The sequence below is a fragment of the Antechinus flavipes genome, chromosome 1, assembly GCF_016432865.1.
Source record: "Antechinus flavipes isolate AdamAnt ecotype Samford, QLD, Australia chromosome 1, AdamAnt_v2, whole genome shotgun sequence".
NCBI lineage: Eukaryota > Metazoa > Chordata > Mammalia > Dasyuromorphia > Dasyuridae > Antechinus > Antechinus flavipes.
The window spans coordinates 81275658-81288110 of record NC_067398.1 but is presented as its reverse complement, the minus strand read 5'-3'; the positions used below and the strand labels follow the sequence as shown (position 1 = coordinate 81288110).

The 12453-nt window shown below is 51.0% G+C and overlaps 1 protein-coding gene across 2 annotated transcripts; it reads left to right on the top strand.

Annotated features, from left to right (window-relative positions):
- Positions 1-2289: 2289 nt before the first annotated feature.
- On the top strand, positions 2290-10957 carry ACY1 (aminoacylase 1). Of its 2 annotated transcripts, XM_051985424.1 has the most exons (15): positions 2290-2358; positions 3497-3631; positions 3920-3984; positions 4164-4268; positions 5602-5696; positions 8328-8404; positions 8551-8640; positions 8929-8985; positions 9125-9198; positions 9292-9341; positions 9472-9616; positions 9944-10012; positions 10196-10275; positions 10391-10451; positions 10659-10957. In XM_051985424.1, the coding sequence occupies exons 2-15, from the start codon at positions 3526-3528 to the stop codon at positions 10821-10823; spliced, it is 1239 nt and encodes a 412-aa protein (XP_051841384.1). In that variant the 5' UTR covers positions 2290-2358; positions 3497-3525; the 3' UTR covers positions 10824-10957. The 2 variants fall into 2 exon arrangements, with proteins under 2 accessions (XP_051841384.1, XP_051841376.1); XM_051985416.1 differs by lacking the exon at positions 2290-2358 and having other exon boundaries at positions 3421-3631.
- Positions 10958-12453: the final 1496 nt, after the last annotated feature.

The following is a 12453-nucleotide window of genomic DNA, read 5'->3' as shown; positions in this document are numbered from 1 at the left end:
CACATGTCTATTATTCTATTCTCACAATGATCTTGGGAGGTAAGCGTTATTATCCTCATTTCACACAGAAGGAAACTGAGACTGAGAGAGGTTTTAAGTGATTTGCCCAGTCACTCAGCTAGGAAACAGTTGCTGCAGGGTTTGAACTGCTCCTTCCTCTTACCCAGCCCAGCCCTCCCTCTCCTAACTTGTCTCACTGCTTAGACTAACAAACTTAGGCAAACAACAGCTGAAGACAGAGTCCTGTTACCCCACTTTGACTAGAGTAAGGCTTCTTAAACTTTTTCCACTTGTGATCCCTTTTCACCTGAGAAATTTTTTCTTGACCTTGGGAATCTAGATATATGAAATAAGTTTACAAATCAAACATTTGCTGATAATCATAATTTTGCACCCCCACATTCAGTTACCCCAGTTGGGACTGCAAACCACAATTTTAAGAAGCTAGGCTCTAGGGCACCCAAAAGATAGCCTTGGGTTTATCCCAGATCAAACAAGGAAGTTGGAGGGGACAGGACAGACCTTGAGATCTGATCTCTGAGGCCGTTTTCCTTTGGCCCGCGGTTCTGTGACTTTTTGCTGGGGTACTTGTGTTGGGGGAGTGGGGTAGTTGATCTCACACTGCATGCTCAAAAGTCTGGGGAATCAGAGAAGAGAGAATTGGGACAAAGGATCTCGGGACTTGGAGATGGAAAATCAGAACCAGTAAATCATTTCAGGCCCATCCCAAACCCTAGACTGTGCTGAATGGGTAACTCTCTTCCCCACCCTCCATAAGCATGCAAATCTGCTGGGCTAAACAAACCTGGCCTCAACTGGAAGCACATACCCATACCTCCCCACATAACCCGAGGGAGCCGACTCAGCATCTGGCACAGGGGAAGGGGAATTCAAGGACCTCCCATGGTGAACTGTTCAGAGAGCAAAGGGCATGTGGTTGTACTTGGAGCATGTCGACATATACTCTTGCACACATCCATGTACTCAGTACCACTAGGGTCCCAAAACCTGGCAGTGGCTGGTCTCGAGGGGCCTGATCCAAGAATTTCATTGTTCCCAGAGTCACTCAGAGTGGGATGTCCACTCAAGACCATGGACAGGTCATGTTGCTCAGACAGGTTTCTCAAATCTAGACACAACACTTCACAAAGAATAACATTTATATGGTCCCTTAAGTTTCGCAAAATATTTTACAAATAGTGTCACGTGATCCTCACAACCCTGGCCGGTGAGTGCTATTATATCCTGATTTTACAGATGAGGAAACGGAGGCATACAAGATAAAATGTATTATCCAGGGTCATAGATGTAGAGTCAAGTGTCACATGTGGTGATGATGTGTGCATCGTAGAATTATACCTGCTGGGGACTTGGATGGTCAGGGTCTGTTGGGGACAGGGACAAGACAACAGAACAGTGTTGATGGTGGGAGGTGCTTTTACATACAAGCATTAAGTGCCTAAGACATGCTTGGACCCTGGTATTCCCAGATAAAATCAAAATAGCTCCTGCCCTCAAGGAGTTTAGAGTCTGCTGGAGGAGACAGAGCTGGAAATAACTTGTGCAGATAAATACAAGGCATATACAATACACTACAAAATAAAGAGGGAGAGTGTTTAAAAAATTGGGGATCCAGAGGGGCCTAGGGTAGTTGGCGCTTAAGCTGTGTCTTGGAAGGGAGCGAGCCATCACAGAGGGGGAGGTGAGGGGGTGCATTTCAGGGGGGAACTTCATGTGTAAAGGTACAGAGAGAAAAATGTCTCCTTGAGAACCTGAAAGGCCAGTTTGTGGTTCAGGGCAAGATTTAGCAATTGATTAATTGGATGAGGGAGAGGGAGGACTGAAGGTTGACTCCAAAACTGAGTTGCCTGGAGGGGTGATTGGTGCCTTCTGCAGAAATGGCTTTGGGGAGCCTAGGAGCTCTGCTGTGGAAATGAAGGCGAGATCTCGGCGGATATTCAGGCCGTGTTGGTGATTTAGAACTAAGTCCGGCGGAGAGACGGGTGGGATACAGAAACTTGGGGAGCCTCTGCAGAGAGCTCGGGGTTGACTTTGTGAGTTAAGGGAGCGAGAGTACGAGAAGAGGGTCCCAGCCGGAGCTCCGGGGGAAGCCCAAGGTTACAGTGTCGCGGAGACACGGTTACAGTGTCTCCACTGTCATGGTGACAGTTACACAGAAATGTGGGAAATAGAGCGGGGCTCACACGGAAAGATCCTGTCTCACTTCACGTCCCCGAGTCCCGCCTCCCGGCCAGCCCAGGGGCGGGGTCTCTTCCCCATACAGGGACAGCCCGGGCCAGGCCCGGCACACTGATCTGCAGCGTCTGGACTGGCTGCTGGGGATCCTGACGCACCGGGGTAACGGTTGGGGGTGGGGGTGGGGAGAGGAGCCCGGCGGGGCTGTGGGTCAGTAGAGGGGCTCTCCCAGCAGCTTGCCCCCGCGGGCCTCCACGTGCCGCGGAGAGTGCTGTCCTCTCGGGGCCGGAGACTGCGCTGTCCCCGGCGGGCTGTCGCCAACCTGCTCGGGCCAGATGTGCTGCCGCGGGTGGGAGCCAGCTGTTGTGGCCTCCGGCCTCCAGCGGAGGCTTGTAGCCTGAGCCCAGGGTGGGGGTGGGGGTGGAGGATTGATTGGGGGCCCTGAGGCAGCAGAGGGCGAGGGTGGGAAGGAATCCTGAGGGTCGGTGAGAACAGGTAGGGAACCCTGTCACTCCTGGGGAAACAGAGGTCTGAGCGGCGGTGGGGAATAAAGGATGGGGGACCCAGACGGAGGCGAGGGAGGCTGAGGGAAAGAGGGATCTGCGGGCTTCCAGGGAAGCAGTCAACAAGTGTTTGTTAAGCACCTCCTATGTGCCGGGAACAAAGACATTTCCATTTCTTTCCGGCGGTAGGTAAGGGATAGGGAGGGAGATTAAGGAGAGGTCTTGGGATCCGGCAGGAATGGAGAAAGGCCCGAAGGATTTTGGAGGGAGGAGAACAAATCCTGGGAGAGTGGAGAGTGGTCAGAGGAGCTGGTAGGGAGTAAAATAGCTAGGTGACTTAGTGATAGAAGGCTGGGCTCGGACTCTGGAGGACTGGTCTTCTAGGGTTCAAATCCAGCCTCCCAGACTTACTAACTTGTGTGATCTTGGACAAGTCACTTAATCCTGTTTGTCAGTTTCCTCACCTGTAAAACGAGCTGGAGAAGAAAATGGTAAACCATCATAGCGTCTTTCTTTGCCAAGAAATTGGAGTGGTCTTCTAGGGAGGGAGGCCGAGGTGGGTAGGTTTGATACAGGATCCAGACATCTGAGATGGTTCTCCACTCCTGGGCAAAAAAGGAAGTTGATCCTTGGACCTACTCATTCCAAGGGCTTCCTGCCGTAATAAGAAGGGACCAAGATCTTGGGTTCCCTCGTGGACAAAGGAGAAGTCCTGAAGTAAATGATACTTGGACCCTTGAAAGCTAGCTGGAGAGATTTCCAAAGAGCTGCTAACATTCCGAATTCCCTTCCATCAGGGGCAGGGAGCAGAGCATCCAGGACTACTATGCCTGGCCAAGACCACCACCAGCTCTCAGAGGGGGAGCATCCATCGGTGACACTGTTTCGCCAGTACCTCCAAATCCAGACTGTGCAGCCAGAACCCAAGTATGGTAAGTTCAGATGAGTTTCCCTTGCCATGGCTTCTGAATGGGTTGGGGATAAGGCCTCTCAGGCCGGAGGACTTTGGGCCTCTTGCTGCCTACAGACATCATCTTGGATGCTCTAGTAACTGAAGAAATGACATATCAGGTCTTTGAAATTTTGAACTTCAGACTCTGCCTCTTGAACTGGGGCAAGGACCTTGGGGAGAAAGAAACCCTCAGCCAGATTCTGGAATGGGGTGGGTTTTTGTCTCTTCTCCCTTTTCCATCCCACCAGAGTTTTTCTCTTCCCTACAGAGGAAGCTGTGCTTTTTTTGGAGAAAATAGCCAAGGACTTGGGCCTTGAGTGTCAGAAGGTGGAGGTGAGAAAAGAAGGGGGGAGGTCTATGACCTGACCTGAATCTCAGGTATCATTTAGAAGACAGAGGTGAAAGGAGGGGGGATTGGTCTCCAAGCAGGGCTCAGAGGACTGGGAGAGGGAAATTTCTTCCTCATGCTCTCTTTAATCCTCTGCAATCCTCCCATCATTATCTTTTGTCAGGTGGCCCCAGACCGAGTGGTGACAATATTGACCTGGAGAGGCACAGATCCCAGGCTCCGTTCCCTTGTGCTTAACTCCCATACCGATGTGGTGCCTGTCTTCAAGGTAAATGTCAAGGGCCCCAAGATGGGGTGGTGGAGGGCTCTTCTGGCATCCTTCCCCATGATTCCATGTTGCAAGGTCCAGCACCTTGTCACTCAGGGAAGCTTGGCAAGTAAGCCCACCTACCAATGAGCACCTTCTGCCTGAAAGCTTCTTATGGGCTTTCCTCACGACCACATCATGGAACAGGTTGTGTGAATATGATCCCCTTTTTATAGATGAAACAACTGAGGATTAGAGGGGATTAAAAAATATGTCCACCGTCACTGAGTAGGGGGTCAAAGCCAAGACAAGAACTCAGGTCTTGCAGCTCTAAAAAGATAACATGGTCCAAGAGCTCATAGCCTGATTGCTGGAGACTAGAGCAGTGTATCTAAAATAGGGGAGAGTACGGGAGACAGCAAGAATGACTGTGGGCGCTGTTAGGTAAGATCCCAGTTAGCAGAAGCAGAGGCTTTCTGACTTAGCAGCTACGTGGTGTGAGTAGCAAAATGCTCCATACAAATGATCCAAAGGAGACACCAGAGCTATTACCCACTTTCCAATGCCCCAATTCTCAATAGCTGCGCACTGACTACTGATCACAGATTTAAAAGCAGAAGGGACTTTGGCGCCTATTTAGTCCAATTCCCTGATTTTACAGAGGAAATATTGGAACTTGAACCTGGGAGCTCTTAGCACAAATGCAACATGTCCATTCACTGCTCTGACCCTTTCCATGTTCTTTTGTCTCTTGGATAAAATACAAATCTGTGTAAACTCGTGAGCATGGCATTGAAAGCCCTCTGAAAAGGGGCTCCATTTGCCTTTCTCCGAGTCTCATTTGACACTCATCCCCTTGACGTATTGTCTGCTCCCCATATCCAATATTTCATCTTCTTCCTTCAGGCCTTTTCCCAGGTGGTTCCTTTGTTGTGGGTTGTGTAAGCCCAGGCCCGTCCACTGTTCCTCCTGAGAACCATGTGAATAAAGGCTGAAGTGGAAGGAAGCTACTTAGGGTAGCCAGAGGTCAGGAAGGAACTGCCCTGGATGGAAGGGTGTGCAGAGCTGGGAATGGTTTAGAGAAGGGGTGCTGATTAAATGAGGAATGGGGGCATTGTCATATATGACACACATAGGCACTTAATGTGAGCGCTGGTAGGGAGAGTTCTGTTTAAAACGAGGGAACAATAAATTCCAGGCTGCTGTAGGGGGCCTGGAGACCTAGCCTTCCAGGGAGGCTTCCTGAAAGAGGTGAAAGATGGAGGAAGCTGGGGGAAAGGTATTATGGACAAATCACAAGAATGGGAGGTAAGCAGGAACTTTCCCTTCGACCCTTTGCTCTTTTTGTCCTCAGGAACACTGGAATCATGATCCTTTTGAAGCCTTCAAGGATGCCCAAGGGAACATTTTTGCTCGGGGTGCTCAGGACATGAAATGTGTTGGCATTCAGTGAGTCTCTGAATCCACATCCACTGGGAAGACTGGATACCACCATACCTCTTTCTCTCTCCACATAACCCCGTCTCCTCTTCTGGGCTTTGATTGAGTCAGAATCTGGGAATCAGAAGGGATCATTGAGTCTCAGGCTACCTACACAGGAGTTTACCTGCTCATGTCCCTTCTGTCAGTCTTTATCCCCAACATGTTCCCAAGCTCAGCTTGATCCTTGATCTACAGGGACAGGAAACTCAAGGCTTGCCTGGGGAGACAGCTCCTTTCTTCTGCCCAAGATAGTGCAAATTCTTAAGAGTTTCTCCTTATAATGGGTCAAATCAACCTGAGTAAATATCTCCAGGCCCACAAAGGAAGAATCAGTCTGATCTGCTTTCCACAATTCAGTGCCTCTAATATTTGATATTAGCCTCTTCTTCAGACTAATTTTAAAAAATAGCTAGCATTTATATAGAACCTATGTGTCGGGCACTGTGTTAAGTGTTTTACAAATATAATCTCATTTGATTCTCACACAACCCTGAGAGATAGGTGCTATTATAATTCCCATTTTACAGTTGAAGAAACTGAGGCAGACAAGTCAAATGTCTTACCAAGCATCACACAGTTAGTCTCTGAGGCTATATTTGAGCTTGGGTCTTGTTGAAGGGATTTGTCCAGGACATAAATTGAACTGTCCCCTCTCCAGTACTCTTTTTTTTTTTTAATTTTTTTATTATAGCTTTTTGTTTACAAGATATATGTATGGGTGATTTTATAGCATTGACACTTGCCAAACCTTTTATTCCCATTTTTCCCCTCCTTCTCTCCATCCCCTCCCCCTGATGGCAGGTTGACCAATACTATGTTAAGGATGTTAAAGCATACATGTCCCAACAGTTATTTTGCTGTACAAAAAGAATTGGAGTTTGAAATATTGTACAATTAGCCTGTGAAGGAAATCAAAAATGCAGATGGACAAAAATAGAGGGACTGGGAATTCTATGTAGTGGTTCACAGTCATCTCCCAGAGTTCTTTCCCTGGGTGTAGCCTCTCCGGTACTCTTAATGCTGTCTAGGAGAGCATGAGCTTTTGCCAGCTGCTCTATCACACTGCTGACGCTGGATCAACTTGCTTCTGCTTCCTGCTGGTAATTGATGGTACCTTTTAGTATGTCTTCATTCTATCTGGTGCTGGCTAATGAATTGTATGAAAGCAAAGGTGGTATGATTCTCAGATTTGCAGATGATAGAAAGTTAATATGCTGGGGGACAAAATTAAGTTCAAAAGAAGATACAATTTAATAGGAGGCAAAGGCAAAATCCTACCTGGATTAAAAAACCAAACCAACCGTACAAGTACCGGATGGAGAGATGTGGAAATAGTCCCTGTTTTCAAGTCGCTTACAGGAGATGGGGTTTTGGCAGACCAAAGGCTCCCTGGGAGTTAACAGTGGGATGGGGCAGACTGCAGGGGGGTAATAGAATTTTAGGCCATATTGGCAGAGTCATAATGTGCATGTGGAGGGAAATGATAGCACCGTAGTCAGTTCTCTTCCCTGCTCAGACTGAATTTAGAAGAGTCAGTCAGTAAACATTTATTAGATATCTTCTCTATGTCAGGCACTGTGCGGAACACAAGGAGACCGAAAAAGGCAAAAGACAATGACAATCACAATCTAGCAGGCCCCACACTTTAGGGAGGGCCTAACCAGAGAAAGGTGACCACCCATAGCAAGTCACAAGATTATAGGCCGAAGGAATTAGTATCATTTAGCCTGGCCAAGAAAAGACTTGGCAAAATAAGGTCCTCGGGAGTGCTGGTGTGGTTGGCACATAGTAGGCCCTTCACGTTTGTGGCTGGGTTGTTGCTTGAGGTGGGAGCTATCTACGAGTATCTGAGGGGCTGTCACTGAAAGTCACAAGGCTGGTTCTGCTATTACCAGGAGGCCAGAATTGGGAGCTCTGGGTACAAGATCAAAGAGGTAGATGTCCTTTTGATAAAAGGACAGCTGCCCCCAAGCGGAACAGGCTGCTTCACAAATCACTGGGTTTCTCATCACTGGCCATTTTGGGTGGAGACTGGAAGAAGTTTTATATTCTCCTTTTAATGGATCTTTGGGATGTTAAAAGGGTACTTAGAACTAGATCTTCTGAGATGTCCTCTCCACCCCAGATCCTTGGAAAACCTGAGATTCTTTTTTTTATTTTTTATTTTTTTTAAATTAAAGCTTTTAATTTACAAGTTATATGCATGGGTAATTTTACAGCATTGACAGTTGCCAAACCTTTTGTTCCAATTTTTCCCCTCCTCCCCATCCCATCCCATCCCATCCCCCCGATGGCAGGTTGACCAATACATGTTAAATATGTTAAAGTATATGTTAAATCCAATATATGTATACATATTTATAGTTACTTTGCTGTACAAGAAAAATTGCATCAAGAAAGAAAAAAACTGAGAAAAAAACAAAATGCAAGCAAACAACAACAGAAAGAGAGGTCCACACTCAGTTCCCACGTCTTTCTCAGGGAAAACCTGAGATTCTTGGTGGGGGGTCAGTTGTGGGACCTTGGACCTTGGATTATCTGGACTCCATACCTGCCTCACTCTTGAATGGACTCTGTGTCTCACCCTTGTCCCCCCAGGTACCTGGAGGCTGTTCGGAGGCTAAAAGCAGAAGGGAAGTCTTTTCCCAGGACCATTCACCTGACATTTGTCCCAGGTATGACTCTTGGGGGTTGAGAGTAAGGGAGTAGCCTAGTGCCAGGGGCCCACTGGGGGACTCCATCCTTGCTGCGGCAAAATGGGCTCCTCCTGCCCAGTGTGTGTGTGTTTCTTTGCTTCATGGGACTTCTGTTGCCTGCTCAGATGAGGAGGTTGGAGGACACAAGGGCATGGAGCTGTTCGTGAAACGGCCAGAGTTTCAGGCTCTAAGAGCTGGCTTTGCCCTCGATGAAGGTGAGTCTCACACAGGGTGAGGGGGGGGGGGTCTGAGTGACCTGGGTCCCAGCACTGGGTGGGGGTCTGAGTGGCCTGGGTCTGGGCCTGGGTCCCGGCGCTGGGTGGGGGTCTGAGTGGCCTGGGTCTGGGCCTGGGTCCCGGCGCTGGCTGGGGGTCTGAGTGGCCTGGGTCTGGGCCTGGGTCCCGGCGCTGGGTGGGGGTCTGAGTGGCCTGGGTCTGGGCCTGAGTGGCCTGAGTCTGGGCTGGGACAGACTCCCTCTTGACATCCCACTCCTCCCTGCGTAGGCTTGGCTAGCCCTACAGAAACCTTCACGGTCTTCTACAGCGAGCGGAGCCCCTGGTGTGAGTAGAGCCCTTCCCTGGTGCCGGGGAAGTTGGGGGAGCTCAGGTCCAGGGTGGGGCCCTTCCCTTCCCTGGGGGGTCCCTTAGTCGGCTGGGGAAGACTAACGAGCCTCTCCCTCCGGCCCCCTCTGCCCACCAGGGCTGTGCGTCACCAGCTCTGGGAACCCAGGCCACGGCTCGCGTTTCATTGAGAATACGGCCGCAGAGAAGCTGGTGAGTTGAGGGGGTTGGGAAGCCGGAGGAGGGGGCGGGCTGTCAGTGGAGCACCCTGGCTGACCCCCCTTTCCCCCCCGGGGGGCTCTACAGCATAAGGTGGTCACCTCCGTGCTGAAGTTCCGAGAGCAGGAGAATCAGCGGTGAGAGCTTCCCCTCCCTCCCTCCCTGGTTCCTGCCCCTGGACCGGCCTTCCTCCCCCTCCTCTTCGCCGGGGGCCCTTGGGTCGGGGCCGTGGGGAAGGGCCGGGGTTGAGCGTTCTCCTTTCCCCAGGCTCCGCTCCAACCCCAACCTGAGCCTGGGGGCCGTGACCACGGTGAACCTGACCATCCTGAAGGGAGGAGTTGCCTTCAATGTGGTGCCGGCCACCATGAGCGCCAGCTTTGACTTTCGAGTTGCTCCAGATGTGGACCTCAAGGTGCGGGGGCAGGGAGGCGCCTTCCTGACTCAGGCTGGCCCCCCCCAGTCCCCGACTGACTCTGCTCCCGGCGGGGGCCTCGGGGCTCCCCCCTAGGACTTGCTGGCTGCCATGACTTGGCCCCCCCCTCTCCCGGCCCTCTCCTGATCCCCCAGCTGAGGATGGCCGTGCTTGCTGTAGCTCTGGGGGGGCTCCTAGAGAGCGGGGACTGGGGCTGTTGTCCCTCCCGGACTCCTCCTCCCCTCGCCCTCCCCTTGTCAGCAGCGGCTCCGGGGGTCGGATGCCAGGGCCGGGGGCGCTACCTCCTCTCTCTGTTGTGTCTCCTAGGCCTTTGAGGAGCAGATTCAGGGCTGGTGCCGGGAGGCTGGGGAAGGGGTCACCTACAAGTTTCACCAGGTACGTGGCCACCCTGAACCCCCCCCCCCCACCTGGGAGCCTTTTTCCCGTCTGGAGCAGTGAGTGGTCCCAGGCGTGCTCCCATGTTTGTGGATGTTTGTCCCCGCGAGCTTGGGGGTCATTCCCCTGAGAGGGATCGGGGATGGACTTTCTCTGATCCTTGCTTTATCTGCTCCCCCCCAGAAATGGACAGAGCCCCGAATCACAGCCACAGACGACTCCAACCCGTGGTGGGCCGAGTTCAGCAGAGTCTGTAGGGAGATGTAAGTAAGACCCGCCTTCGGTCCCCTGCCGTCCTTCCCTTCCTCCCTTTGATGCGGTCGGCTGGTGGGACGCCCCCTCCCCACTGGTAAAGACCTTCGTGTCTTCCCCTGCCAGGAATCTCAGTGTGAAGCCCGAGATCTTCCCAGCTGCCACCGACAGCCGGTACCTCCGAGCCGTGAGTCCCTCCAGCCTCCGCTTTGGGATCGGGGCGGTGGGAGGCAACCGGCCGGCGTGCGGATTGGGATGGGCAGGCGGGTCCTGGACTTCCGTCTGAGGGAACCGAGGGTGCCCCATTCCAGGGGGCACGGCGGGGGGGAGAGGCCAGGCTGGCTCCACCAGGCAGGAGGGTGAGCCCTGCCCTGATGCACCCACATGCTTGCAGGCAGGGGTCCCAGCGCTGGGCTTCTCCCCGATGAACCACACCCCCGTCCTGCTGCACGACCACAACGAGTTCCTGAACGAAGCCGTGTTCCTTCGGGGCATTGACATCTACGCCCGCCTGCTGCCTGCCCTGGCCAGCCTGCCGGCCCTGCCCAACGAGTGCTAACTGCGGCGGCTACCAGCAGCCTACGGCCCCTCCTAGTGCCTTCCCCTCCCCACCGCTCGGGCCTGGGGGCTCCCCTTAGCTCCCCTTAGGAACCAAAGACCCAGACCTCCAATAAAGCCTCGTTTTGGTGCTGAGCTGTCCTGTCTCCCCTCTCCCCAGCACACTGCCTTCCTCCTCTTCGCACCGAGCAGCTGCCCTCGCTAGGTTCTGTGGGAGGAGAAAAGGGGTGGAAGGAGAGGGGCACAACGCTGGACCTGGAGGGCCGATGTCCGGTCCCGCGCCTGCCCACCGACGAGTGATGTGGTTGGGTGGGAGTGCTGCCATTTGCTTGCCAGCTGCCTTTACAGATGAGGAAACTGAGGCAGGGAGAGCTAATTCAGTGACTTGCCCGAAGTCGTGCCCTACTGCTCGTCTGAGGGCGGATTTGCACTTGGCTCTACCCACTGCACCCACCCCAGCACGCGAGGTGGATGGTTTACTCCAGTACAGGGCAAGCTATGGGAGGGGGAGAGAAGCGCTAACAAGTCAGCGAGCATTTATTAAAGGCAGAATGGGGCCGAGGCACAAGGAGATCAAATAGCAGTTCCCTCCATCTGTTGGGAAACCCCTCAGGGAAGACAGGCTCCGCACTAATACCCGCTCTTGATCCAACCATTCTGGAAATTATTTGGGACTTGTAGTCAACAGTTCAATTGCTCCAGGGATACCACTACCAGGCATTAACACCAGGAGGTCAATGGCTGAAGGAAAGGACTTAGAAAAACAAAAATACTTGCAGTGGATATTTTTTGGTAGTAGCAAAAGACTAAAATGAAAGTGGATGCCCACTGATTAGAGAATAATTGAACATATTCTTGTTCACTGTAATTAACATTTGTCATAAGAAATAATTGTCAAAAGATTCAAAGACTATTCACAAATAAAAGTCATGTAAAAACAAATGATATCAAGAAAAGTTTCTTTAAAAAAGATTCAGAGAAATTTGGAGAAGATGTGTTTGGAACCAGGAGAGCTATTTCATAAGTAGTAACACATAACTAACACTTATATAGCGTGTCAGGCACTATGCTAAGCATTTTACAACGACTTGATCCTCACAACAACCCAGCAAAGTAGGTGCCATTAATTTTATAGGTGAGGAACTGAGGCAAACAGGTGAAGTGATTTGCTCAGGGCCACAACTAGTGAGTTATGAGGTCACATTGGAACTAGGGTCCTTCTGACTGCGGTCCTAGGCTAGCCATTGCACTAGTTCCCCTAATTACTTATGGATATATACAATGACCACAGAAATGTGAAGAGAAACACTGAAAGACTTCAGGGCTTGGTGAAGCCTGTTTTCCACTTCTAGGCAAAGAGGTGTTAGACTACAGGTATGAAATGAGACATTTACAAACCTAGCCAATGGACTGGAATTTTTTGGTTTGGTTGTTTTGGGGTTTTTTCCTATTTTTTCAAAGGGGGATTCTGTGGGACAGATGATCCTTTCAAAATGATGGTCAAGTTGGAAGAAAGCATCAGTGAAATTATTTTCACAAAGTGCCTTGAAGATGTAGGCCAAAAAGAACTACATGGTGTCTAAGTGGAAGCCCCTTAGAAAACAGAGGGATCAGAAAATTATATAAAGTGT